The sequence below is a fragment of the Callorhinchus milii genome, unplaced genomic scaffold (genome assembly GCF_018977255.1).
Source record: "Callorhinchus milii isolate IMCB2004 unplaced genomic scaffold, IMCB_Cmil_1.0 Scaffold5, whole genome shotgun sequence".
Taxonomy (NCBI): Eukaryota; Metazoa; Chordata; class Chondrichthyes; order Chimaeriformes; family Callorhinchidae; genus Callorhinchus; species Callorhinchus milii.
The window spans coordinates 14,977,473-15,004,629 of NW_024704746.1; the positions used below are offsets into that span (position 1 = coordinate 14,977,473).

Genomic DNA, 27,157 nt, shown 5'->3' on the forward strand with positions numbered 1-27,157 from the left:
CACCCCCTACGTTACAAGAGCAGCTTTAACACAATTGAGAGACCTAGACATAGAATAAAAGTGCACCTTAATTGTCAGCCAACGATCTATCGTCGGAAGAAAAGATAATTTACAAAATCAAGGACAAAAAGAGATTCTAAATATTAATCCACAACCTGGCTTTATCTTAAACATTAAAGTCAATATTTGAACAGGTTAATAATGTCACAGCAAAGCAAAACAGTAGGCAGGAAATTCACTTTACAGTATATTCCGTGAAGCGCTTTGAGACATCTCGAAGACGTGATAAGACGCTAAATCAAATGCAAGGATTATTATTATTCACGCAGGGTAGCGTCTGGTAGCGTTTAACAATGGCGACACACGCTGCCTTCAGTAGTGGGAGACCCAGATTCAATTACCTTTGCCACTGAATTGTCAACCTTAGGTGTGCTGCTGTCAGGTGATACCTCTGCAGAAGTGAAGGAAAATCAAGACACCACTGTTGCTGTTGCAGACAGCTGACAGAATAGCATTACTGGAGGCCTGGATGGAAATCAGCTACTCATTTTCTTGGGCACAATATGATAGACAGAGGATAGATCAGAGAAGTTTTTTTTAAAAAAGCAACATTGAGCTGCATCACTAACACTTTCATTTTAACTTCTTGTTCAGGTTTCTTTTGACACTTTTTCTATACTGGTGTGTTTTTTTCCACAACACTAGAGCTGATCTGCATTGGTTAATTTGTTAACGGATTTTGTTTGAAGAAGGTTATCCCAAACCACAGAGAGCATAGGCAAATGAAAGCTTACTCAGACATTTGTTGATTTGATAATATGTTTCACAAACTGCAGAATAAATAGGCGCATAGATGGACTTAGTGGTTTATTAAAGAATACTAATAAAGCCATGCAACATACATACTGAAAGGGAAAGTTAGTGCTGTAGGTCTAACTCATTGTTTCTGCATAACACAACGTGAAAGGCGGTCTATAAATGCAGTCATGTTGTTGTTGTAAATCTCATTCTATATCTTGTATAAAAATCGATGCATTTTTATGAAAATTATATTTCCAAACACAAACTGATGATAATAATAATAATAATAATAATAATAATAATCCTTGCATTTGATATAGCGCTTTTCACGTCGGGAGGACGTCCCAAAGCGCTTCACAGAACACACTGTAAAGTGAACTGACTGTATATTTGTGGGCGAACGTGGCAGCCAATTGCGCACAACAATGTCCCACAAACAGTCATAGATTGAAAATTATCAATTTTATTATTGTTTTGGGTTTTGGAGGGATTATTATTAGGCGTGTGGAGTAAGGAAACTTGCCCAAGGTTTCGCCTGCCTGGAATTTAACTCAGGTCTCTCGCTTGCAAAGCGAGTGCTCTAACCACTGATGATGTTGAAATTAAGTTATTCTATTAGAATTTGTGTTGTCGTTCAGTGTTATTCAGTGTGACATCAGAACTCACTGTATGTTTATGTTTACATTGTACCAATTTAGTTCCTAAGGGTGGGGTTTCCTACAGGATTTGGTAAATAGTAAATAATAAAGATCTAGAGATTAAAAGAGAAACAACATGGAAAAAGTAAGACTGGTGAGAAAAAAGAATAAGTATATGTTTCTGAATGGATACAATAATGTGAACACATTTCATATTTTCTGATTTTAGGATGTGATGCCAAGAAAAAAAATGTTTAAAGTAAAATAAAAAATGCAATTAATAAGACTAACAAAATAACTAGCAAAACAGATTGAAAAAGCAAACATTTGAATTTGTTCTACAATTTCATTACATCCTGTCCCGTTATCTCCTTAAGTCAAACACATATTATTTATTGTCTGTGCGTGTATCATGAACAGACCAATCTAACTTGGTTACAACTTAACCTGAGCCTAATTAAGAGTTGTATGCTTTGTTTAGCAAATATTACCTTCACAATACACGTGGTTAAGTTAAACAAACAAATGATCCTGAAAATCATTCAGGCTACATTACTATTACTATTCTAGTGAATACTTCAATCATTACTACTTATTATGCATCCATCCAGCAGTTGTCAGATAAGACAGACGAGGATATTTAAGAGAATGCAGAGCAATCAGAGCCATCCAGTTTATCATGTTACAGTAATAGCCCATCATTGTTACACTGAATGATTAACTGGATCGTTACTAAGAGTCTCTAATTTAGAGTCAGATGAAGATACACTAAACAACCAAAAGGATTAAAATAAAATTCATCAGAATTCATATAAATTTTACCTTTTGCATTCATTCAGTATTTCTTTGAGTCTGAAATCAGTGAAATTGTTGTCATCACAATATGTCAAATTATTTGACTGGTTCAACAGTTTGGATTTTTGATATTAATGAGGATTGTTATTGTGGGCAGGGAATCATCACATATAGCTTTGTCTGGAAAATGTACACAGAAATGGCCTAATATGTATATATTCTGATTATTGATCTACGTCTTTGGAAATCAGTTGTTTGTAACATAGATCAATTTGTTTGTACCGGCAGTTATACCATATTAAAACAATATGAAAGCATAGAACTGGCACTGCATTGGAGTGTTACCTTAGCCTATGATCTCAAGATCCAATAGAGGGTTTGAATTCACAATGTTACTCAGAGCAGAGAGTGCTAACAACTTAGCCAGGCTGAAAACATGCTGAAGTATCAGAAATATGCCTGAATCTAAACATTTGAGATTAGTCAATCAACTCTTTAGACTTTGACATTTTACAAATAATAATATGATTGATAGCTTTTGGCTGTGTAAAATTAACATTCAGGATTTATACGTGCCTGCGTCATGTGGCAATCTCTCCTACACTGATTAATCTGATAATCGTTAGCAAGTGTGAATTCAGTACAGCTCGGGGGACCTTTGCACAAATCAGCTAAGGTGGATGTGGTGATTCTGCCTTATTCTGAATGCTGCAAGCAGAGCAGAACTGAAGAATCTTTTCCACAGGGCTTTGTGAATAAATATAAGATAACTGACAGATAGCAGTGGGAGACAGTTAAGTAATTCAATCGAGCGGTTCTGATTACATCATGAACTGTGACTGCAAAATTCAAACAGTGCAAACCCATCAGCAGGACTGAAAAACTGATTCGCTCCCTAAGGTCACTGCCACTTATTTTGTTCCTTATACTATATACTAACTCTTTGGCTTATAATATTATTAGTTTTATATTAAAGTTTCAAATTTGTACCACAAAATAAATCATGGTCTGTATAATAAAACCCACTTAACACTCAGTATTATTTTACTTTAACATGTATAATTTACTTTAACAACAACAACAACAAGATTCCATTTATTGAGCGCCCTTCACGTCGGGAGGACGTCCCAAGGCGCTGTACAGTTGGGTCAGGACCCGAGCAAGGGGGAAATGGCCAGGGTGAGGGGAGGGAAGGGACGGAGCGAGGAGGGGGTAGAGAGTCGAGAGGGGAGCTGAAGGCACGGTCAAAGAGAAAGGTCTTGAGACCGGCCTTGAAGGAGGAAAGGGAGGAAGCAAGGCGAAGGCACTGGGGATAGAGTTCCAGAGCCTCGGGGCTGAGAGGCTGAAGGCCCGACCACCGATGGTAGGGCGGTTGGGGTGGGGGATGTGGAGCAGACCGGAGCTAGAGGAACGGAGGGTACGGGCAGGTAGGTAGGGGGATAACATAGTTATGCAGGTTAGAAAAAATATTTTCACAATTGTATACCTCTGAATCAATATTTATTAATTTTGTGTTGTGGTATTATCCTCATAACTTGAAAGCGGCAAGGTTATAAAAGTTGTTCCTTCCAAATATCTAAACTGTAAGATACTGAGATGTAGATCCCCTCCTACATTGCTACTAGGTAGCTGGGAAAGATATGCAGTTGAGTAGAAAGTGGATTTTATTATACAGACCATAATTTATTTTGTGGTACGAATTTGAAACTTTGAATATAAAACTAATAATATTATAATGTCCTCGAACCCCTCCTCTCCACGCTCCCCTTTGGTGACATCATCCGCAGACATGGAGTAAATTTCCACATCAAGTCCTGGATGAGGGACAACTTTCTCCGGCTGAATGTCAGCAAGACCGAGGCCCTCCTGATTGGGCCCCGCCATCGCCTCTGCACCTCGGGCGCTGGCAGCATCAGCACCACGGCTGCTCACTTAACCTCACTAAGCCAATCCGGAACCTGGATGTCTTGTTTGACCCTGAACTGTACTTTGTCCCCCACATCCGCGCCACGACTGGCACTGCCTACCATCACCTCCGCCACACTGCCAGACTCCGCCACTGCCTCACCCCTCAGGCTGCCGAAATCCTCACCCAGCATTCGTCACCTCAAGGCTCAATTATGGAAATTCCCTCCTCATCGGCTTTCCCAACTCTTCCCTTCACAAGCTGCAGATCATCCAAAACTCTTCAGCTGGTGTACTCTCGCACACCAGGCTCCGTGACCCCATCACTCCCACCCTCGCCCAACTCCACTGACACCCCATTTCTCAGAGGATTGAATTCAATATCCTCGTCCTCACTTTCAGGGCCATCCATGACCTTGCCCCCTCCTACCTCTCTGACCTGCTGACTCCCTACCAACCTGGCTGCTCCCTCCGTTCAGCGGGCTCTGGCCTGCTCCATGTCCCCCGCCTGACCCGCCCTACCATCGGTGGCCGGGCTTTCAGCCTCTCTGCCCCCACACTCTGGAACTCCATCCCACAATCCCTTTGCCTCACTTCCTCCCTTGCATCCTTCAAGGCCAGTCTCAAGATCCTCCTCTTCGATCGTGTCTTCGGTCGCCTTGCCAGCGCTCTGCCTTCCCTCACCCCTACACCATCCTTCACCCATGCTCGGCTCCTGACCCCTGACTGTCCAGCGCCTTGGGACGTCCTCCCGATGTGAAAGGCACATAAATGTAATTTTGTTGTTGTTGTAGATGTGAACACTGATATTTAACTTGGATAGTGGTTGCAGAACAAGAGGGGTAAGATGTGAGGGAGTGGGACTAGTTGGATAGCTCTTTCAAAGAGCTGGCATAGGCATGATGGGCCCAATTGTCTCCTTCTGTGCTGTAAGATTCTATCATTCTATGAAGAGGGACCACAAGTTTCTCTCATAAATGAATAAACTTCAAGCAAGGTAAAAGGTTAAAGGAATTGTGTTCTTTCCTCAGATTGAATCATATGTGGAACAGATGGCCAATGAAAGCAACTGATGGAGAAGTGATTGTTTTTCTTTCAATAAAAAAGCTTGATAACAACTGGTTAGGAAGCGAATTGAAAGTTATGGGAATTAATATAGACCGAGATGATAAAATAATTGGAATATCTTTTGTTGCTGTATGACTGGCCTAGAGTGAGGGATAGTATAGTTGGGGGGTGTCTGGAATTGAATGGGTATGATGTGGTGAACATTTTGCAGTTTTCAGATTGCTCAACACACATAGAAGGAATCTCACCACGAGAACCCCTTTGTTAATATTTAGTTACAATCAATCATTTTTTCTTTCTAGTTCTGTTTCACATTACGATAAAGTGATTGTTCATATCGCTAGCCATCTAGTTACAACTATTGTACTTGGGCTGCCTGAGTGAGAGAGGTACATTAATGTGCAAAATTGAAACAAAGCACAACTGAAGCCTTCCAGGCTATCAAGAACACTGAGACGCTGTCCGGTATGAAAGGCGCTATATAAATGCAAGTTGTTGTTGGCTGTTTCTGTGTTGTGATTCTCATCTCTGACTGTTTCAGCCAGTACTTTCTGAAAGCTAGTTTTCTTGATTAGGTCAACAACAACAACAAATTACATTCATATAGCGCCTTTCACGTCGGAAGGCCCATTCACTGTTTGTACACAGCAGTCGCTGCTTGAAGAAAGATGGAGAGAAAAGGATATAAAAATTAATAGCATTTTGTTTTAGTTTTAAAATCGATCCTTTTAATAGTGTGTTTTTTTCACTCTCCCTGTTCTCCTCCTGAATAGGCTGATTAATGCTGGCACTTACTGTATACTTATTTTATATTTCATATATATTTCATTTATATTTGCAGTAGGCTTGAAGTCCAAGTCCAACTAACTTAAAGTCTGTTGATTTTAAGTGAGATCATTTTGGGTGCAGCAGATGGAGAAAAAGAAGGAGCTGCATAAAGTAAACAGAAAAGCAGCTCTACAACTTACAACACAAATTTTATTTCCCTCTGAAGGCCTCTTATCCTCACACAAGCTCCTTCAGCTGATGGGATGTACTAGCCCTTACAACAAACTGCTGCTGAAGCAATCCGAGTGTTCTATTAATAGAGAGTGATCTTTCAGTGTAGCTGTACTAACTATCTCAATGTTTCTTCTCCACCTACACATCAGGTCAGGAAACCTTTACCAGCATGAGGTAGACTGCACAACAGTCCATCTGTGAAGTGATATAACTATAAATTAGCTTTGAGCATCTAGTACTCCAAATTTTTTTCAAATTAATCACTTCCCCCACTTTCCTTCTGGTTGGGGAGCTAGCCAATTATCTTTTCATTCTTACAATCTGTATGTATTTGTGAGATGTAACATCAGTCACACAATGGATTTTAATATGGGAAATGATAATGGGATCAAGGAATATTGCTTGAACAGTCCTGTAGCTCAGTGGTTAGAGCACTCGCTTTGCAAGTGAGAGACCTGAGTTCAATTCCAGGCAGGCGAAACCTTGGGCAAGTTTCCTTACTCCACACGCCTAATAATAATCCCTCCAAAAAAAAACCCAAACAATAATAAATTGGTCATTTTCAATCTACGACTGTTTGTGGGTCATTGCTGTGCGCAATTGGCTGCCACGTTCGCCCACAAATATACAGTCAATTCACTTTACAGTGTGTTCTGTGAAGCGCTTTGGGACGTCCTCTCGACGTGAAAAGCGCTATATCAAATGCAAGGATTATTATTATTATTATTATTGAACACGTCATTTGAAATCATAGTATATATGTAAAAGCCTTTGTGGTCAAAGTCCCCTTTTATATTGCAGAAAGTAAATGGGGGCAGAAAACTAGATTTATATCATCTATTATTAATTGCTCTTGCCCTGTCTGAGAAAAACATTGTACTTGTTCAGAGTTTCACCGACAAGTGTCCAAAGTGTTTATTTCATTATTAATCTACAGCATTTCCAAAACATACAATACATTTAATATTATTTCACAGTGCAATATTCCAAGATCCTTTTTATTTGAGAATAATGCATCTCTATGGTTAAAAATGTAAACTAACTGATGAGTTCAAGTGACATCATAAGCTATAAAGGAAACCTATGAGTAGTTTACAGCCAGCTCGTAATACAACTCTATGGTTTCTGTTCTTTGCTTTGGTGGTGGGAGATGATGTGGGGTTTTTGCTTGCAATGCTAATCAGCATGTCCTTGATCTATCATTATGTTTGCAAAGTAGTATTTGTGCTTTGTGATGTCAACAAAATGGTCCTAATGAGGATTATTGATGTGTAGAACACAGGATTTAACATGGTCTGTAAATATTATAAATGGTGATTGTTAGTTACATGCCTATGACCTGCCTCAGGATAGGGAGCCAGATGTGAACCATCAAAGCGATTCAGGATTAACGTCTCCTAAATATTTACAACATTCTCCATTTCAAATAATGAGGCAAACAATGACCCAATTGCTGGATAATAATACAGTATGAAAAAGAGAGAGCTTCATTTTTACTGTATATCTGAAGTAAGGTATATGTTATTTCTGATGCTATATCTGACTTCATGCTTCTTTCTAACTGAGAAACTTCCCATTACAACTGTAATAACAGTATCATGAAGTTCATGAAGATAAAATTGATGTACTCTAGTGTCACATTACTTCCTATTAAACCCATAGATTAACTATTCATCAGAAATATTGATTGATTCATTTAATACATAGGAATGCAAAATATGATTTTCCTGCCTGTTGCTGCCTTCTTGAAGTAGGGCAAATATACAGGATCAATGATCCGCTCTAAACCATTGTTTTTCACCTTTAAAGACATATGCTTGAGTCTGTCCTCATTTCAAGCAAAATTTAATCAGAAATAAAAATTATTAACGACTGTTGTTTGCACACCATTCCTTTTGTTGTGTTTTTTTAATAAAAGGCGATTAAACATGTTTTAATTACTATATTATTATCCAGTAATTGGCTTATTATTTTCCTCATCAATTGGTGTGGGATAGGAGATGTCAATCCTGAACAGCTTTGATGGTTCACATCTGGCTCCTCATGCCAATACAGGCCATAGGAATGCAAATAACAATCACCATTTTTAATATTTACAGACCATCTTAAATCCTGTCTTCTAATAGCAATAATATTCATTAGGACCATTTTGCTGACATCACAAAGCATGAATACTACAATTTCTTGATTTTATCAGTTCTAAACTATTATGCACATTACAGCACTTATTCCACAAGAGTAACTCCACAAACTGTTAAATAACCTTCATTTAATACAATTCCACATGGGGTTAATTGGGATCAAACACATTACAGCAATGAGATAGTGCATGTATGACTTGGAACTATTTGGGGGAATGCACCATAGCAATCATGTAGGACTGAACCCATGGTCTAGTACAGTCAAGAACTGTCTTCCTTCATAGAAATAAGTATTTGACAAAAATATTAATGTTTGATTTCATGGCATTATCATTATATAGGCTGAGCTGAATGTGCATATTTGATATAAAAAGGTTCAGATATAAAACACTGAAGCAACAGATTTTCACAAGCTTTTTTTAAAAAAAGTACAGTAGTTTAACATTTATTTTTATACAATTGGCCTGTAACGTTTAACCTGATAAACTTAAAATGACTACAGTACAGTAAACATGTCACCAGTGTTTGTTGGAATCCATCATTTGCTCAATAGAATAATTTTTAAAATTGATAATTAAATCTCTTAAAGCTATGTGGTTTCACTATGAGGTTAGCTTACCTTTAGAGCCAGTTGCCTCATTCTCCAATGTAATTATGCATGTTAGTATTCAGTCTGTATTTGTAATGTGTTGAATAATTGCTGTAGTGACCAAAAATATAACTCCAATTACAGTGAATATACAGAGGTCCAAATCATTTTAAACAGCATAGGTCTCCTGCTACCTATCCTGTAATTCAAAATCTTGTCTCATTAGCTCAGTATCACCAGAAGTAAATTGTTATATTTCGATTTGGAGGCTTGAACCCCAGCCTTTGACTTTCGTTTACACTCAGGTGCCCTCTATAGGTGAATGCTACCATTTCTTAATCACGACAATGCAATGAAATGCCACACAATAACAAATTTCCAATTCATAGTTAAGACATATCAACCGGGTTTATCCGAACTGCAAAAAAAAGCACAACCCATAGCTGACATGAAATATCACTGCTCCTCCCAAGGCTATATGGAAATGTTAAAAATGCTTCATTTACAACAAATAAGAGATTACTTCCAATTGAGTAACACCAATATTTGTAACTAATTTTTCAAAAAATAATATGATACTTATATGTCTTATACATACTTTAATGTTGCTGCGATAAAATGGTGGATGACTATGACTACTATAGCAACTATTGTTGGATAGAAGTTCAGATCCAAGCATAATACTAATTCCAGATACAGTTTCCTGGCACTTTTTGTTCTGTCTTTTTTTGCAGCTTCTAGCATTGTAGTTTTTTTTNAATTCTCAGAACATTGTTCGGTCAGAAACAAATGCTTATGTACAAAAGGTAAATATTTTAAAATCCACTAGATAACATGGTGACTTTTGAGGAAAGGTCACTGCAACAAAGTTATTTTCCTCGGTAAATGCAATTTAACAGTCATTGCATTTTAGTAGTCATTGTGTTTGAATGATTATCTTGTTTATCTAGAGAACATATTCTGTAACATTGAACTTGCCACCCAATAGCCAGTTAGCTTGCTGCAGATTAAAAGATGCTATGCTCTCTCTGGTCCGCAGGGCAAATGTTGACCCTAGCATGCAAGATATAACATCTAATAGATTTCTATTTTTACCTAGTGCGAACTTTTTCTTTTTATATCAAAGTCAATATTTTTATCATCTTCATGTGGTCTACCAGTCTGTGGTTGGAGGCCTAAATCCCAGTCTGGTCTATCAACCTGTCATATGATGGCTGAGACATTTGAACTCATCTCTTGGGATTTAAAACAACCATGGCCAAGCCACACTGTCATTCATACATTTTGTGAAGGAAGTGAACTTTTGCCATCTTGGAACAACATTCTTATTACCATGGACAAGATTTCCCTAAAATACAGGAAAACAGTGAGAGAATTAAGTGCTAAATAATTGCTCTGCTATTTGATATTGCACAGTTGTCAAGAGTAAAGTCAGAGAATTTGTATTTCTTTAACAATGATAAAAGCATTTCTATAATGTTTAAAAGTAACTAATTTCTCTTGGATTTTCAGGTGAGTGTATAATTTGGATTGCTCCCTCAGATAATATTTTTAATACAAACTATTAACGCTTACAAAAATGATATCATGGCAATTCCATTATAATTTTTGATTTTAAAACTATTCAAAAGGTAAATGTTTATCAAAAACAATAAATCACTGACGGGGAAGAGTTAAACTCTAATTGTTCTTCTAGGTAAATCATGGGCATATGTGCATGCCAGCTTTTGAGAATACCTCATTAATATTGATAAAGTCTTTTAGGCAATTATATAAGGACAAGTTTCAGATTAGTCCAACTCAGGAGCAAAGTATAGAAGCCATCTGCTTTGTAATTACAAAAAATTGACTATGTTTTCTCAAGTTTACAGTCAGGATTTCCAAAAGATTAACTTTAACATTTGTTATATCAAATCAAAAGATTTCTATCTGGCTTAGCTGACATTTTGATTCTTGCATTCAAACTGAAGCACCGAAATTACCCAGAGCTTTCTCCTCACATTTGAAAACATCTGTTTATGAGTGAACAAAGAGCCCCTGTGTGATTACTCTAAGGAAACGGATGGATTTCCATTAAAATTCATTACCAAATCGCAGTGCAAATGGCATTGATATTTGCAGTTACAAAACTATAGAGGCATCATTCAGCTGCTTCTACTCTGAAACGTTTCGCCAAGTTCTGTCAGCCAACCCTTGGCTATTCTTACTTTATATGTGACTAATCTTCAGAATTAGAACCGCATTAAGCACAGATGAGGTTTTAAACCAAAGTACCAAGAGTAAGATTTGCAAATGGTCCTGTTGCCTTTCTATCCAGATGTGTTCATCCCCACAATCAATAATACATGGGAGTGTTTGCAGATGTTTTATTATGTCCTTGCCTCCAGTCTGCTGGTCCTACACCAAGTCCCAAATCTTTTTGTGTGTGTGTGTGTGTGTGTGTGTGTGTGAGCTTTCCTTTCCCAGTTACCATAAATCCGGCTCACTTCATTGGGGGGAACAAATCGCTGAAAAAGTTTGGAAGTGGCAGTCGGTGCAAAACAAAGAAACTTGAATGGCTGCGGGACCTGAGACGACGTGTCTTTTTAACCTTTTATCCGGAATAAGACTGAAACACTCCAAGTGCCTTCAGCCTCATTCCCTTTTCCTCTCTCACTTTGCACTCTTCCCTTCTGCACAAACCACAGCACTTGACGCCAGGCATTGTTTTGCAGTGAGAAAGAAGCTCGACCTTTCTAATCTGATCCACCAGCCTCTTCCCCCCCCCACACACACACACACCCCACCCCCCACATTGCTATTTACTGCACAATTTCCCTAACCCCAAATCTAATGTCCCCCAAAAAATCCAACGCAAGTTTTTTTTGGGGGTGTGGGGTGTGGGGAGGGGATAAATGGCGTTTCACGTTTCGAGAGGAACAAATAAATTACAGTCTTGGGGAGAATGGAAGGTCTCTTTGTGTGTGTGTGTGTGTGTGTAGAGAGAGAGAGAGTAACAACGTGACACATGGCTGTGAGTTAAATGGATGATCAGATGTGACTTAAACCACCACCAATAACCATCATTCGCTGACCCTCCTTCGCATAGTGCATTGATCCAACCCTCCAAGGCAACTTAGCTTATTATTATTTATTTTTTTTTGGGGGGGGGGGGGTTGGATTTACTGATTCCTTTGCAGAATTGTTCAGGATCAGCAGACTATCGATGAAGGTGATAAACACAAACCCACTGCTCAGAGGACAAGTCACTTCCCCAGTCCTCTTTACAGACAGAATCAAATGAGACCCCAAGTTTGCGTTCCGGATGATCTGCGATGTCACACAGTTCTCACCCAAAGCGATTAACGGTTTCCCTTCCCAGGCAATGGCAATAATAATAATAATAATAATAATAATAATAATACTGATGATGATGATGATGATGATGGGAGAAACAGAAAAGCCGGACCTTGCCTGTCGACTGATCGAGTAACATGGCCTTGTTCCTTGTTTGAGAGTTTGGCTGAGCTCAAAGCCCACTCTTGTTACCACATGGCCCACAACAACAGCTCTCTCTCTTTCTCTCTGATCCCCCCCCCCACTCTCCTCTCTCTCTGACCCCCCCCCCCCCCCCCCCCCACTCTCTCTCTCTCTCTCTGATCCCCCTCCCACTTTCTCTTTCCCCCCCAGTCTCTCCCCACTCTCTCTCTCTCTGATCCCCCCCCCCCCACTCTCTCTCTCCCCCCCAGTCTCTCCCCCACTCTCTCTCTCTCTCTCCCCCCCACACACTCTCTCTCTCTCTCTCTCTCTGATCCCCCCCTCCCACTCTCTCTTCCCCCCCAGTCTCTCCCCCCCACTCTCTCTCTCTCTCTCTGATCCCCCCCACTCTCTCCCCCCCCCCAGTCTCTCCCCCCACTCTCTCTCTCTCTCTCTGATCCCCCCCACTCTCCCCCCCCCCAGTCTCCCCCCACTCTCTCTCTCTCTCTCCCTCCCCCCTCTCTTTAATTTCAACACAATCCATTTATTTCGCACTCTTAAAAAGGTTATACAAAACGACCCCCCTCCCTCCCCCCCCCCCCCCCCCACTCCCCCTTTCCCAAGCAATGGTTATTTATACTGTGTGTTTGGCAGAGATCCGCCAACGCTCAGGAATAAATCCGCTTCGGTTTACAGTGTTGTAAAACTCTCCCCCATTGCCTCACATTGTTCCCAAACAGCAGTGCCCTCTCTGTCTCTGTGTCTCTCTCTGTCTCTGTGTCTCTCTCTGTCTCTGTGTCTCTCTCTGTCTTTCTCTGTCTCTGTGTCTCTGTCTCTCTCTGTCTCTGTGTCTCTCTGTCTCTCTGTCTCTGTGTCTCTCTGTCTCTGTGTCTCTCTCCGTCTCTCTCTGTCTCTGTGTCTCTCTGTCTCTGTGTCTCTGTCTTTCTCTGTCTCTGTGTCTCTCTCTGTCTCTGTGTCTCTCTGTCTCTGTGTCTCTCTGTCTCTGTGTCTCTCTCCGTCTCTCTCTGTCTCTGTGTCTCTCTGTCTCTGTGTCTCTGTCTTTCTCTGTCTCTGTGTCTCTCTCCGTCTCTCTCTGTCTCTGTGTCTCTGTGTCTCTGTGTCTCTCTGTCTCTGTGTCTCTCTGTCTCTGTGTCTCTGTGTCTCTGTGTCTCTCTGTCTCTGTGTCTCTGTCTTTCTCTGTCTCTCTCTGTGTCTGTGTCTCTCTCTGTCTTTCTCTGTCCCTCTCTCTGTCTCTCTCTGTTCCTATCTCTCTCTCTCTCTCTCTGAGTGCCTCTGTCTCTCTCTCTGTCTCTCTCTTGTCTGTCTGAAAGAATACCCCCAGATCTTCCCTCACTGCTGCTCGTTCCGATCTGATCGCCGTCTCTTGTGATCAGCTCTTTAAAAAAAGACACAAAACAGATGGTGAAAGACTTCGGTCTCCGGCGGCTCCTGTTTCTTACCGTACGTAGTAGAGTCGCGTCTCTCCGCTGCGTTGCGAGCCATCGTTCTGACCACTTGCAGAATTCATTCAGTCTCTGTATATGTGTGTGTGTGTGTATATGTGTGTGTGTGTATATGTGTGTGTGTGTGTGTGTATATGTGTGTGTGTGTGTATATGTGTGTGTGTGTGTATATGTGTGTGTGGTGTGTGTCTGTGGTGGAATGAAGCTCCAGAGTAACACACTGTCGCTGAGAGAAAGCGCGTCTGTGCTGTGCTAACAGCCCCCACAACCGCACACACACACTCACACTCACACACACACAGCGCTTGGCTGGTCTTTCACGTCTTGTTTACAAGAGCAAAGCGTCATCTGGTGTGCAAGAGAGAGAGAGAGAGAGGGAGAGAGAGATTGAAGCACAGGGATGGATGGATCAGGACCATGTGTAGAGAGATTAAAAAAAACACACACACAGAGGGCAGCCATAGCTCGAGAAAGAAAGCCTGGGATAACAGGAAAAGGCGTCGTTAATGAAATGAATGCATCTTTTCACACACACACACACAGTATTGTGGCTTTGAACCATGATCAGAATGAGCGAGAGGCAACACCAGAGGCTCATGTAACACAGTAGGACCCGCGTGTGTACCTTTAAGTAGTGTTTATTTTTTTAAGAAAAGTTATATTTGTCAGAGGAGTCTGTGATGTGGATCCTACTGAGTTCAATTCCAGGCAGAGGGCGAAACCTTGGGCAAGTTTCCTTACTCCACGCGCCTAATAATAATCCCTCCAAAAAACAATAATGAATTGGTCATTTTCAATCCACGACTGTTTGTGGGACATTGCTGTGCGCAATTGGCTGTCGCGTTCACCCAAAAATATACAGTCAATTCACTTTACAGTATATTCTGTGAAGCGCGTTGGGACGTCTAGAAGACGTGAAAAGCGCTATATCAAATGCAAGGATTATTATTATGATTATTATTAAGGCACTTTCTGTATAAATAACTATTTAAAAACTTAGAACAGTCATACTGTTGTAAATTGATATTTTAATCAATTGTTTTTTCAGTGAACTCCAGTTGCACTTGTGAAGAAGTCTGCATTTCTGATGGGTGTCCAGTGTGAAGGAGTATCAACCCGTAAATGATGCACTTAAGAGAAATGCACCATGTTTTTTTGTCTTCCCGATAGTGTTCCCAATCCAACAGGCTTGTCGTGTCATTCACCCAACTTGATGGGAAATCAATCATTGTGACGAGCAAATGTTTTGTTGTTTGTGAAGCTTTCTGAGTTGTCACTTGACATTTTAACAGTAAATCCGTTACTCTGTGGGAGAGAGTGGTCTACAAATTGTATAGATAACATTTTGAAGTACATTTAACTATCTCTCTGTGATGTGTACATTTGCATTGTGTTCTAATACAGAAATTTTACTTATGGTACTTCATCTTGTTTATGGTGTATGTTTATGAGATTTTTTTAAATAAAGGGTAAATAACTTGGCATTGGACGTACACTTTTCTCCCCCCCAAAATATATACAGTATTTAAGTAAGGGAGAGAAATTTCAGTGTGATTTTGGTGAACAACAATTTAGACTTTTCACTCGTGTAGAATCATACTTCTTTCATTATCGAATGTGACTTTGTGCCTTATTGTCAAGGTAAGCTTTACTTCTGCAGTCACATATCCAAGGCAAACGGTGTCCAATACACTACCAATAGTAAAGTTGTGTTTAACCTTTAGTAAGCTCCGGCACAGACTCAATGGGCCGAATGGCCTCCTTCTGTGCCGTAACATTCTATGATTCTATGATAAAGTGTATTTCACAGATCTATCATTTCGTTCTCAAATGGGCAGACTAATACTATGTTTCATAAGGGTCACTTTAAACCTGAATGTAAATAATGTTGACAGTCATATTACTGCTGCAGTGTTGGCTGATGGCTCACCTTCTGTTTGAGTTATTGCTGTGTTAAATGATCGTGAATGGCGATAACGAGATTTGCAGTTCCAGCGCCAGGTATCGAGAATTACCCAACATCATTATTTTCCAAGGAGTTTATTAATTAACATAATAATTCAGCAGTTAGCAGTTTCTACCAATTATAGAACACATTAAAGGGCATCAGTCTTTGATTTGGTAACTTCCCACGAGAAGGTGTTATCTCTGCGACCCTTTCATTATAAGTACCTTACAGGAGGTTGGCATTAAATAATGCTGGGATGTGCAAAACGATCCATTTCTAATAGATACAGATGACAGTGAAGTAACCTTGTTTCAGACACTTGAGCAGCTCAATGCGAAGGGCAAACAGGGCGATTATGCCATGTCATTAAACATAAATGGGCAATGCTGTTGCATCCTAAACCGTCTAAATCGGTGCAATATTTTACGTTGCCACTGAAAGCATAATTGTAGACAACAAGACGATCTTTAAAACGTATGGTTTTCAGGTCAGTGTTGAGAGTGGGTGTGAAAGTTGAGTGTGGGTTGAAACGACTTACTGATGACTCGCATCAATCCCTCACTGAGGAGAGTAAAAATCACAACAAAACTTGGCCCATATTGCGACTTCCCAAAGAAAACTCAGGTTGCTTACTTTTCACGTATTGCATGAACAGGTCTTCACTGCAGGTGACTGCTTTCTTGTCATGTCAGCAAACTGAACAAGGTGCACATCTGTGGCCTGTCTCAAACCTACTCTGAAACGGAGTATTTGTTTTACTGATAAGTCACATGAAAATGTTGATTTGCTCCATTTTCTCAATCTTTCTGGAGTAAATAATGGTGTGAGTGAACCGCATAGTAGGTAAGTCATGGATACTTTACCTCGTTTCTGATATTGATCACTTTCTCTGCTAACCCTTCCACTTACATATTACAGTATTATACACTACTGGGTCAATATGAGATATTTGAACAAACAAGCCAGTATCCTTATTTTCTCCAGATCTTGGGACATCCTCCCGACATGAAAGTCGCTATATAAATGCAACTTATTGTTGTATTTTCCTTGTTTCCCCTTTCTGAAATGAATCAGGAACAAATTCCTATGGATGGAAGGCCTGCAAATTCAGGCTCGGAATAAGATTTTTTTGTGGAGAGTAAGGCAAACGTTTTTTGAAAATTGGACAAATCCATTTTATTGGATTTTCCAATATGGCTCAACAAAAAGTCATTAACTTTCATAAGGAGATGGTTAGTGGCTGCATTTAACCTGAGGGGTACATTGTGTACTTATTGCTTTCTCAGCATGTCTAGGAGAGCATTTGCTGTTATAACAAAATATTTGTGATTCCTCCGTGTACATATAATGTTAGCAATAGCAAAGATTCTTTGTGGCGGAACTAGACTTGTATATTTTCAAGACATGTGCATGGCTGTATAGGTCTCAATGACATGTCACATTGCAAGAAACATTAAAGAAAGCAGTAATTCCATGTGTGCTATAGTATTTTGGCCATTATGGAGAATTATGGATCAACAACTTTTTCAATCAGTGTTCATACATAGGCTCCATTTTTTTCTTAAGAATAAATTTGACCCACAGATTTTTGAAGTGTGCCTGGATCATCTGAATATTTAGAGGGAGGAAAATCTCTATCTGTTTTTACAGGCCTTGTGAAGATAACTTATTTTTCCTGGGAGTTCATGTATTTCTTAAGAGTTTCTATTTAGTAGAGAGCAAAAAAAANTTAAGTCAGACTTCTGGCTGCTAGTCTTCTCTTGAGAGTGATTCTGGCTTGCCTTGGGATATTTTCCGGTGTTGGCAAGGTGTCCCGGTGGTTCTGTTTGAATTAATGAAAAGATGAAGTGATATGGTTTATAATGCATCTTCATTTTATCAGGCATGTGATGATATATATTCAAGATATGAAATGATCTTTGCTTCTAAGCAAATTAAGGGAAGGGATATTCTAATATGTTACCATGCCTGGTGTACGTGATATTGGAAATGACCTCAGATCTTCTCCACATAAAAGAGCTTAAAAAGGTAAAGATGTGAAAACCACAAAGCTCATCCTCCCATTCTTCTACTTAGCATAATATCATGTGAAGTCTTGTTTTGAACTACAGTGGAGGTTTCGCTGCAAAGATCTAAGTGTTGGAAATTAAAGGAATCTTTTTTAAATAATCCATTCTTTGGATACATTTTGTTTAAATAGGAATTTATCTCGAAAACAAATGTTAAACTTGGGATGAGTGTAGAGCAGGCAAGGCTTATCCACAAGGGTTATTACTGCTTTTGCTTTGTACATAAACAGATTAACAACTGGAGAATAGCCCTGCTGGAAAGAGAGATTTAATTCTCTGGAGTTAAGGCATTCTCAAAGCAGGTAGGTACCCTGACCTAATTTTAAAACAGATGAATTGAATACACATACGTTTTAAAAAGCTGGAGTTTGCATTGACTTGGAGAAGTGCAAAATAAAAGGGAATAATAAATTGTGAGCTCATTAATTAAGAAAAGCAGAGAAGAATAGATCATTCCTGCTCTAGGATAAAGTATACAGCTAAGGAATAAATAAACAGAGGTATCCCCTCTAGAATAAGATCTGAATTAACATAGCGATATAATTTGCCTTTGATTCAGAAAGAGCCCAATGGATATACACCTAGAAGCTAGCTGAAATTACAAAAGTAATCTAGTCTCTTCCTTTTCAAATGCACTGGGATCAGATAGGTTTTCATTAGGCTTTTATAAAGAAAACTTCCCCCTCTTCCCAATCCCAAAGCATCTAAATTTTTACTTTGTGCACAAGCTGTGAAAGAGAAACACTGCCAGATATCCTCAGTATCTCTTTGATTTTGGATTTATTGAAGGATTTCATGGAACACTGAGGTATCGGTCTAGTTCCCTCATTAATATTTTAAAATGAATAGACAATCCCTATTGAAACATCAGTAGAATGATTACTGGTTGTTTCTGATTAGTTGGCTTTGTTACAGAAAGATTGGATTATAGTGGGATTTCTTTTTATAAACAAGTAATGAAAAGTACTATTTTCAGAAATAAGCAAATGATGGAGCCTAATGTCATGCTTCACCAGACGAGGGAGATCTATCCTCAAGGGAATGGGCAAAGAATAACCATGGAGACCTGTCCATTTTGCTTCCAACTTGGGATTTAGAGATAGGAGTGTGTGGCAAACATGCTGTAACTGTTCCCTGACCAGAGGATCAGCCAATGCTTTTGAAGTCCTCCAAATCTATTCCAGCACCTTGGGATGTCCCTCAGATGTGAAAGCCACTATATAAATGTAAATTTGTTGTTGTTATCAAGAAGTGCATTCTTAGCTTGATGGGTCACTTTAAGCATCATGGATGCTCCCAGTTCAGAAGTCAGTGTTAATTAAAACTAACCATAACATTGTTTTGGCAGAGCACTCAAAATAGCTGGAATTCCAATCTACAGTACATTTATGCTATTCTACAGTTCTACCTCAGTTCTACAGACAGAAAAGATCATATCTGTAAACATATCTATTGACAAGTTTTTAATTAATTAACTGCATGGAAGCCACTATTACGTTGGGTGGGATTCTTTAGGTTTGTTGAGAGTTTTTTAGAGCTTTCTTCTGTTTTTCTAGAGTAACTATTCAAAACCTTCCCCCCAGCAATGTATAAGACCATCTGTTTTCTTAAGACGAATGTGCAGGTGCAGCTGCAGGAGCTGGAATCTGTAAAATGAAAGAAGCAACTCTAAGGCTTCAGAAAATTGAATGATTTTATTGTGCAATTACCAGTTCAGATCCAGAAATTTTATCTTAATATTTCATAGAGCAAACTCAGTAACTCCTGGACTTTTCACTCCAAATAGGCTTTCGACATTTAGGCTTGTACATTCTGTAGTAAAGTGTTTTCAATAATCAATCATGTGGACAATTACATTTGTAATCGCTTTATTTTTAATCCCTATTTTTATCAATAATATAACAACAACAATTTTTTTTTACGTTGAGAGTAGAAACATTTCTTTGGTTAGAAACTACGAAGTTGCTTATTTGGTCACTCAATCTTAATTTGGTCACTCAATACATTTGTGAGACACTACTGTGCACAATTGGCTGCTGCGTTTCGCCCACAAAACATACAGTCAATTCACTTTACAATATATTCTGTGAAGCGCTTTGAGAAGTCTAAAAGACGTGATAAGGCACTATATCACATGCAAAAATTATTATTATTTGCACTGTGTAAAAGCAGGTGTACAGTTATTCTGAAATAACTGGCAAGTAATTATTAGCATTTTCAGCCACTAAAATCAATAACTTTTATGAAACATAGTTACCTGAGATGGGTGTTAGATTTTGCCAATTAAACATTTTATCTGATAAGCCATGCAACTAATTAAGAACCGATTGTAAATGTTATGGATTTAATTCTATACCAAGTACCTAGATAGAATATTGACAAAAAGGAATAACAGCAGCTCAGCAATTCCGCAAGAAATAGTCATTTAAGAAACAGCTTGATACTGCAACGGGTCAAAGAATGCATTCTGAAAGGATGACATCAAGTGGTCAAAGAACATTTTTCATCCAAATCTCTCTTGTGAATGTATATACCCACCAAAATATTTCCTGAACGATTTGTCCTGTGGCACCCTCAGATGATCCTTAGAAAATGATGAATAATGAATGTAGAGACGACATTCACTATAGAGAGCAACAGACTGAATATAGTTCAGCTGTCATAAACGGAATCAGTTAAATTTGAATAGTAAAAGTGTAATATGAATGACCTTAATAGCCTCCAATCGCCCTGAAAATTCTCATTTTCGAAGGTAATGTTCCTGGTGCAGTTATGCAGCAGTAGTAATGACATTTTTTTAAAAAACACAGAACCATAGACGCCAGCCATGATCAGCCATTACACCGCAATAAAATGCAGAACCAATGAAAGATTTTCTTGCCCAGTTCCGTCATGCTATTTTTACATACAAAAGATCTAATATGTATACAAGATAGTATTAGCGTAAAAAATAGTCCGAGTCAACTTGTATTGGTTTGCAACTGAAAGAAAATCACTAAGGTCATATCAGTCATTTCTGCCATTTGAAGGAAATGTGTGCAACTACCCAATAATGTAGTCTAATATGTAACAATTTCAATTGTGGTTCTTTAATAAGCATATTTTTACACTTAAAGTCCTTTGGATAGCCCATATGCCCATTCAGAGAAGTACGGTCGAAGAGAAAAGTCCTCAGGTGTGATTTGAAGATAGGCAAGGAGGGACTTAGGCAGGGAGTTCCAGATATTCGGGGCACAATGGCTGAAAGCATGGCTACCAATTGTGGAGGGACATGTAGATGAGCCGTGCCAGCTGAGCAAACGTGGCAGGTAGAGTAGTGGTGTGTGAGGAGTTCAGGGAGGTAGGGAGGTGCCAGGGATGAAGATCGTAAAAGCTTCCGCACCCTATGCGGGTGAGGACATACACAGGAGAGTTCTGAATCATTTGGATCTTGTTAACAGTGGAGCTGGGGAGTGAGCAAGGAATGCAATAGAAAAATAGTGCTTTATCACACCGTCAAAATGCCTAAACTCCCTAAACATTTGACTGTATAATATAGTGACTGGTATCTGTAGGCAAATCGGGCAATCAATTGTACTATGTCCCACAAACAGCCATGAAGTGAACCATCAATTTTATCTGGGGGAATGTTGAATTGTATTGTAATTGTAAGTATTGTTCCAACAATAATTGGAACAATACTTACAATTACAATATAATACAATTTAAATTGATATAGTGTCTTTCACATTAAAAGGAATCTCAAAATGCTTGACAAATCTGGATGGGCACCTGAGCTGGAGGTGGGAGGAAAAAGATGACTGAAAGCGTAGTCAAAGAGGATCTTCGGCTGCACGAAAATGCTAGAACAAGAGAACATTAGCAATATACCATATGCAAGGATTATTATAGACGGTGGTCAACTATACAATACACTATAGATATAAAACAGTAGAAGTAGTAGCTTCTCTTTCATTTTAGCTATACTGTGCTTCATACACGTGGTAACATTGCTGCTATCAAGCAGTCTTAACAATCTAGCCTTTGTGAAGATAAAAGATTGCACCATACTTTATCTATTTCCTAATTGTATATCAATAAGCACAAATACAGATGAATTTCCAGGACACACTTTTGGAGAATACACAACACTTTCCGAAACACTGATGGTCCAGCTTGGGACGTCCTCCCGACATGAAAAGTGTCATACAAATGTCATTTTGTTGTTGTTGTTGTGGTAAGGTATTGTTGCAACAAAAAAATTAATTGATGTTGCATTAAAGTAAAATAACTTGTGTTCTTTAGTCCATTTGAAACCATGCTTTCCAAAAATATCCCAAGGCAAGCCAGAATCACAAGGACAGAATGGCAACTTATTCAAGTCTCCCTATTATATCCCAAATAATCAATTGAATGGATCGAAAGAAAAAATAGAAGCAGACAAATATAAAAAATAAGGTAGAAAATTTGTCTAGAGTAACAAGGCAGTATCGGGTTCTGCCAGACATGTCATTATTTACAGCTAGACAGTTTTGGTTCTCAGGAGGCATAGTCATTTCTCTCTTGGGAGACAGCTGATGTTGTGGAACAGCTACTGTTAACAGAACCCAGGTTAACTGCCTCTTCTGTCAGGGAAGAAGTTACCACGGCATCAGAGAACTCTCAGAATCTCTTCAAGAATGATCTGTGAGAACACACCAATTTGATTGGTGATTGAACACTGGTGCAGCTTTGAGGGTGAACATCTACTCAATCAGCACAACTACATTTTGGGGACAGGTAATATGATTTAGGCTAACGTATGACCTAAACCCCCCCCCCCCCCCCCCCCCGCCCCCCAGATCGAGTTGGCAAATTGATCCAGATTGCTTACAATGTTCTTGATCTCTAATACATATCATCTGGCCAATTGGTTTTTGACATTAGCACTTTTTACAATATTTAAAAGAAATACTTCCCTAGGAAACTTCAAAACATTTACTGCAGATGAGAAGTCACTAAATTCTAATTCTGTAATGACCTACTTTGAGCTGGTTCAGGTTAATTCATTGGAGACCAAAATTTATGTGTCGCTTTCCATTCAAAAGCAAACATGCCCCTATATTACCTCTACTACTCAAGTATTTGTCATATATATGTGGAACTCTCAGCCTAGTTTGGATTCTCTTGAGAACACTGATAGGTTCTTGTCCATGCCACATTGCCAGATGACAAAATAAAATTAAGGGCATAAGATTAAAGGGATTATCATTGGAGATATCCTCAGGGAAAGTATAATATTCAGCAGGATAATATTCCTCCCTCCCCTCTTCCAAGGTGTGCCTCAAATAGTATGTCTTTGAATGCACATTCAGGCATCTTTGCCCTCTCTACCTCCCTTGGATCCCACCCTTGGGGCAACACTGCATTGTTGAAGACACCTTTTGATAAGATGTTAAACCAAGGTCTTTTCTGTCTGTTCAGGTGGACATGATTCAAAAAGAGAAGGGAGTTTCTCCCCTGATGTCCTGACCAACAATCCCCATTCTCAGATAAAATTGAGCATTCACTTCACGGCTTCGTGTGTGGGATATTACTATGCACAAATTGGCTGCCATGTTCATCTATAAAATATACAGTCACTACTCTCCTGAAGTGAAAGGAGGTACACCAAGTGCAAGGATTATTATTAGAATATCACTCAAAAAAATTGTTAAAAGTCACGTTAGGTAAACCTTATCTGGAATATTCTGCAAATAAAGTTGATGAAAACAATGAAGGGGACTGTATAATTTATGTGAGACAAAATTATACAATACAGTTGAAATCATAGTGAATGACACATCTCCTTCACAAGCAGAAAAAAATAGTTCAATTATTCAAAATGTCATGATCAGTATTCTATTTATACAACTTATATACTTTGATCGACTTGGTGTCGCCTGAAGACAAGTGTGGCATACTACTCAGTAGTTAAAGAAAATACAATAAAGAGGTTAATATGCATTTTTTTTATTCTTTGACCTTGGTGGATAAGTGTGCTCATTTTATTTTTTAGGCATGATTTCTACAAGTTTCTATTTGTATGTATTTCAACTGTACATTGGCTATGAGATTTTCTTGTTCAGTTTAGTTGCACAATGCCAAAGGTAGTCATGGCAAAGCAGTTCCTATGGTTACAGTCAGCATTTCACAACAGAGGTCAAGTGCACCACTGTTTGATTTATTTTGAACACAGGGTGGTTCATAGGAATGTAAATTTAATCAAGATGGTAGCTCACATATCTGATATAATATGCATATGTATAAGATGAGTGCATTGCATGCAATTTGGGGCAAAATGTATTGCATAAATGTTTACTCTTAAGTTCCAAAACTAAATTGAACTGTATTTCAAGACTGCAATACGTTAAGAAGTTCAGACGATGCCAGTTTAGACCAGTTGGGAGCAAGGCTTGCTTGTGGGTCAGAACATTGTAGATTCAAACCTCACAGCAGCATTTGAGCTGATTTTAGACTGACATTTCTGACCACTTCGGAAGGGGTGCTGCATTGTTGCAGGTTCTTTCTTTCTAATGAGACATGAAGCCAGGATCCATCTGTCTGTTGGAGTAAGGTCAGAAATTGAAAATCCCAAGGCACTATTTCAAAAACATTCTCGGAATGTCATGCCAAGTTTTCCTAATGTCCTGAACCAATATTCCACCCTCATCAAAATTCACCAAAAACGGATTAACTCATCATTCATCTCATTACTCTTTGTGGGGCATCAATGGTACAGATTAGCTGTCCTGACTGTCTATACAACATAACTTCAAAAGCTGAAGTGATGTTGTGTGAATAGCTCTAAAATGTTTCATTTTGATAAGGTAATGTACTAATCATTAATATAAACTGCTCAAGCTTCACTCTTACAGTTTATGAAGTTATAATAAATAATAAAATAATCCTTGCGTTGATATAGCACCTTATCACGTCGTCAAGACATCTCAAAGCGCTTCACGGGATATACTGTAAAGTGGATTGACTGTTTTTTGTGTGTGGCCGAACCCTTTTTGAAAATATTTGAAAGTTATTTGAACCGCTGCCATTTTTATTGTCTAATTGCCCACAATGTTATGTTTTATGTTTAATGGACTGCAAAATGCATTTCTCAAGTCAACTTTGTGTGTATCACAATTTTTTCTATGAGATTTTTGCTGCATCTGATCAATGTTGAGCAAATGTCAGGTTGCACAGACTGTGTTGTTCACCATCAGTTGCACAGGCTGTGCTGTTTGACAGGTTTTACAGACCGTGCTGGTTACACAAACTCTCTGAATCGAGCCAGCCCTCTGTGGCGGCCTCAGTAGTCCGGTTCCTGAGCAAGATAAGTCCGCAGTATTCCAGGGCACTGTTGTGGACAACACAGCTAGTCTGGCACATTGGAATCGGCAGGGCAGACGAATCACTGGGGCACAGAATCATCCCACTCAGCTCCTGTTAACCCTGCAAGCCATAGCCCTAACGGGCAGGGTGGTCCTTGCTGGACAAGCAGGGGGAAAGCTTGTCAGACAGCAATATCAATGACCAGCTACACGGTTTTCGTGATTTGGACTCCAGCAGCACACTCTGGGGTCCTCAAGCCTCGGCTCTTGCTAAAAAACTCATTAAGAGCGAGAAAAAGGAGTATGAGGGTAAGCTAGCTAGGAACATCAAGTCTGATTGTAAAAGTATTTACAAATGTATTAAGAGGAATAGGCTAGTGAGGATAAATGTAGATCCACTTCAGTCAGAGACAGGAGAAGTTGTAATGGGGGATAAGGATGTGGCAGAGTCCCTAAATGGGTACTTTGTATCTGTCTACACCCAAGAAGACACAACAAGTCTGCCAACAATAGAGATGCACCAAGGGGATAAGGACAGGGAGCAACTTAGGGAAATTTTCATTAGTACAGAATTGGTGCTAGCGAAACTGTTAGCTCTAAAAAGTGACAAATCCCCTGGTCCAGATGGCTTGCATCCCAGGGTTTTAAAAGAGGTAGCTCATGAGATAGTGGAGGCCTTGTGTCGGATCTTCCAAAATTCCTTGGATTCTGGAACAGTCCCCATGGATTGGAAGATCGCAAATGTCACACCACTATTTAAAAAAGGTGGAAAGAAACGATGGGGAACTGTAGGCCAGTTAGTCTCACATCAGTGATAGGAAAAAAAATAATCATTGATTAAGGATGTGGTAGTGAGGTATTTAGTGGAGAACAATATAATTAGGCCAAGTCAACATGGCTTTACAAAAGAGAAATCATATTTGACAAATCTCAGAGTTTTTTGAGGATATTTCGAGTAAACTAGATAAGGGTGAATCAGTGGATGTGGTCTATTTGGACTTCCAGAAGGCATTCGATAAGGTGCCGCATAAAAGGTTAGTCCAAAAGATAAGGGCCCATGGAATTGGGGGGAGCATATTAACGTGGATTGGGGAATGGTTAACGGGTAGGAAACAAAGAGTAGGGATAAACGGGTCCTTTTCAGATTGGCGGGATGTGACTAGTGGAGTGCCACAAGGATCAGTCCTTGGGCCTCAGCTATTTACCATCTACATCAACGATCTAGATGAGGACATCGAAGTTAATATATCTAAATTCGCAGATGACACAAAACTAGGAGGAAGTGTCAACACAGAGGACGACGTTAAAAAAATGCTGCGAGACATAGATAGGTTAGGTAATTGGGCAGATAGGTGGCAGATGAAGTATAATGTAGGGAAGTGCAAAGTCATCCAAACAGCAAAAACAGTAGAGCGGGTTATTTTTTAGAAGGGGAGAGATTGGAATGTGTTAGCGTCCAGAGGGACTTGGGTGTCCTTGTACACCAATCACAGAAAGTTAGTCTGCAGGTGCAGCAGCAATTAGGAAGGCGAACGGTATGTTAGCATTCATTATGAAAGGATTAGAGTATAAGAGTAGGGAAGTCTTGCTGCAACTGTATAGGGCCCTGGTGAGACCACACCTGGAATACTGTGTGCAGTTTTGGTCTCCTTATTTAAGGAAGGATGTACTTGCCTTGGAGGGGGTGCAGCGTAGATTTACTAGGTTAGTACCAGGGATGAAGGGGATGAGTTACGAGGATAGGCTGACCAATTTGGGCCTATATTCTCTAGAATATAGAAGAATTAGAGGGGATCTTATAGAAACCTATAAGATCATCAAAGGGCATGATAGAGTAGATAGTGGGAGATTGTTTCCCCTGGTTGGAGAAACTAAAACCAGGGGTCACAACCTTAAAATCAGATCCCAGCCCTTTCGCACTGAGTTGAGGAAGAACTTCTTCACTCAAAGGGTGGTG

The 27,157-nt window shown here is 39.3% G+C and overlaps 1 protein-coding gene across 1 annotated transcript in view; it reads right to left on the reverse strand.

The window, feature by feature from the left end:
• Window positions 1-13,973, reverse strand: part of LOC103174737 (choline transporter-like protein 5) — a 129,596-nt gene extending 115,623 nt beyond the window's left edge. The window contains 1 exon segment of the mRNA XM_007887273.2: window positions 13,856-13,973. Coding sequence (XP_007885464.2) covers window positions 13,856-13,898 — 43 coding nt within the window. The 5' untranslated portion in view covers window positions 13,899-13,973.
• Between the last annotated feature and the right edge of the window lie 13,184 nt (window positions 13,974-27,157).